Raw genomic sequence first — 1,950 nt, forward strand, 5'->3', positions numbered from 1 at the left:
AATCGGTTTGATGTGTTGGACAATCAGGAGAAAGAGGTTTTTAACAGTATTACTAGAGAGGGGGGAGATCCCTCTACTTCCAATGGATAGGATTCTTTGCTGGACTGTGAGAGGGATTAATAGCCAACACAAGCATAATGAAATCAAGCATTTGATTTTTTCAAAAAGAGTTGGGCTAGTTAGTCTCCTCGAAACGAAAATAAAGAATAAAAGCATGGGATCCTTATACTCTAGTTTATTTCAGAATTGGTGTTTTACGAATAATAATCCATGGCTGGATAAAGGAAGAATAGTAGTAGCATGGCAGCCAAGTATTTTTTATTTGGATATTCGATTTTGTTCTGCTCAAATGATCCATGGTATTGGACATTCTAAGCAAAGCAAGGAAAGGTTTAATATTACAATTGTGTATGGGTTCAATGAAGACAGCAAAAGAAAGCAGCTATGGGAGGATTTAAAAGAAGTCTCAGCTCAAGTGCAGGGGCCATGGTTACTAGTTGGAGACTTCAACGACATCTTGCTCTCTAATGAAAGAGTTGGAAGGAGAAGTACTAAAGCCCCTACCCAAGAATTTAGAGATTGTGTGGATTATTGTCAACTATAAGATTTAAAATTCTCTGGCGCTTTCTTCACCTGGAACAATAAGCAACAGCCAGAATTCAGAGTCTTTTCAAAGATTGATCGTGCATTGATCAATTCTGCATGGGTTGATTCCTTTCATTTTTCTGAGGCAGTCTTCTTACCTGAAGGTACTTTTGATCATAGCCCCATCTTAGTTTCTTTACACCAAGATGTTGTTTGTGGGAAAAAACCTTTTAGGTACTTTAGTATGTGGAAAGATGCTGATAATTTTGATGAGAAAGTAGCTCAAAGCTGGAAGGAAGGAGTTGTAGGAACTGATATGTTTAAACTGACCACGAAGTTGAAGAGATTGAAGCAGGTACTCAAGAGTATTAATAAGGAGGGCTTTAATGATCTTCAACAGAAAGCAATCGAAGCTAAGAATGCCTTACTGGAGTTGCAGGGCAGAATCAATAATGACCCTCTTAACAGTCACCTTCTGTTCGAGGAACAAGCAGCCAGGGAGAAGTTTACTAAGATGTCTAAAGCCTATTCTCTTTTTTTAGCTCAAAAAGCTAAAACTTCTTGGGCTAAAAATGGTGATGATAATACAGCCATATTTCATGCTTCTTTGAGGGCAAGGAGGACCCAAAATCGTGTCTCTTCCATAGAAGATGATCAGGGTAATTGGTGTGATACACCAGACAGTGTCCAGCATGCATTTATGCAATTTTTCCAGCAGCTGTTAGGCTCTCAAATGCATCAAAGAACTTCGGTAAACCAAAGCATTATTGATCTCGGACCAAAAATCACGGACAGACACATAAGTATTCTCCAAGCAGATTTTACAGCTCAAGAAGTAAAAGAGGCAATATTTGCTATTCCAGGTCTGAAGTCTCCAGGTCCCGATGGCTTTGGTAGCAGCTTCTATCAAGATAACTGGAACCTAGTAGGTGCTGAAGTTGAAAAAGCAGTGTTGTCCTTTTTGAACACAGGAAGACTTCTTAAAGAAATCAATGCTACCACAATCACCATCATTCCAAAGAATAGTTGCCCACGAAATGTAAGTGATTTCTGCCCTATATCCTGCTGCAATGTTATCTATAAAGCTGCATCAAAAATGATTTGTTCGAGATTGCGGAGAATTCTCCCTGATTTAATTGCTGAAAATTAGGGGGGGTTTGTTCATGGACGATATATTGGCCACAACATCATGGTTTGTCAAGATTCGGTGAGACTGTATGGGCGGAAAAATTGTAAACCTAGTTGCATGATCAAAATCGACTTAAGAAAGGCATATGATACTATTGATTGGAGCTTCATTGAAGAGATGCTCAAAGCCTTTGGTTTTCCTCAAAAGTTTACTGAACTGGTTTTGACTTGCATTCG

General features: G+C 38.9%; 1 protein-coding gene across 1 annotated transcript; it reads left to right on the forward strand.

The window, feature by feature from the left end:
* Window positions 1-349: 349 nt before the first annotated feature.
* Window positions 350-1,735, forward strand: LOC133815358 (uncharacterized). Its single transcript, XM_062248210.1, has 2 exons — window positions 350-548; window positions 735-1,735. The coding sequence occupies exons 1-2, from the start codon at window positions 350-352 to the stop codon at window positions 1,733-1,735; spliced, it is 1,200 nt and encodes a 399-aa protein (XP_062104194.1).
* The last annotated feature ends 215 nt before the right edge of the window (window positions 1,736-1,950 follow it).

Source organism: Humulus lupulus, chromosome 2 (genome assembly GCF_963169125.1).
Source record: "Humulus lupulus chromosome 2, drHumLupu1.1, whole genome shotgun sequence".
Lineage (NCBI taxonomy): Eukaryota > Viridiplantae > Streptophyta > Magnoliopsida > Rosales > Cannabaceae > Humulus > Humulus lupulus.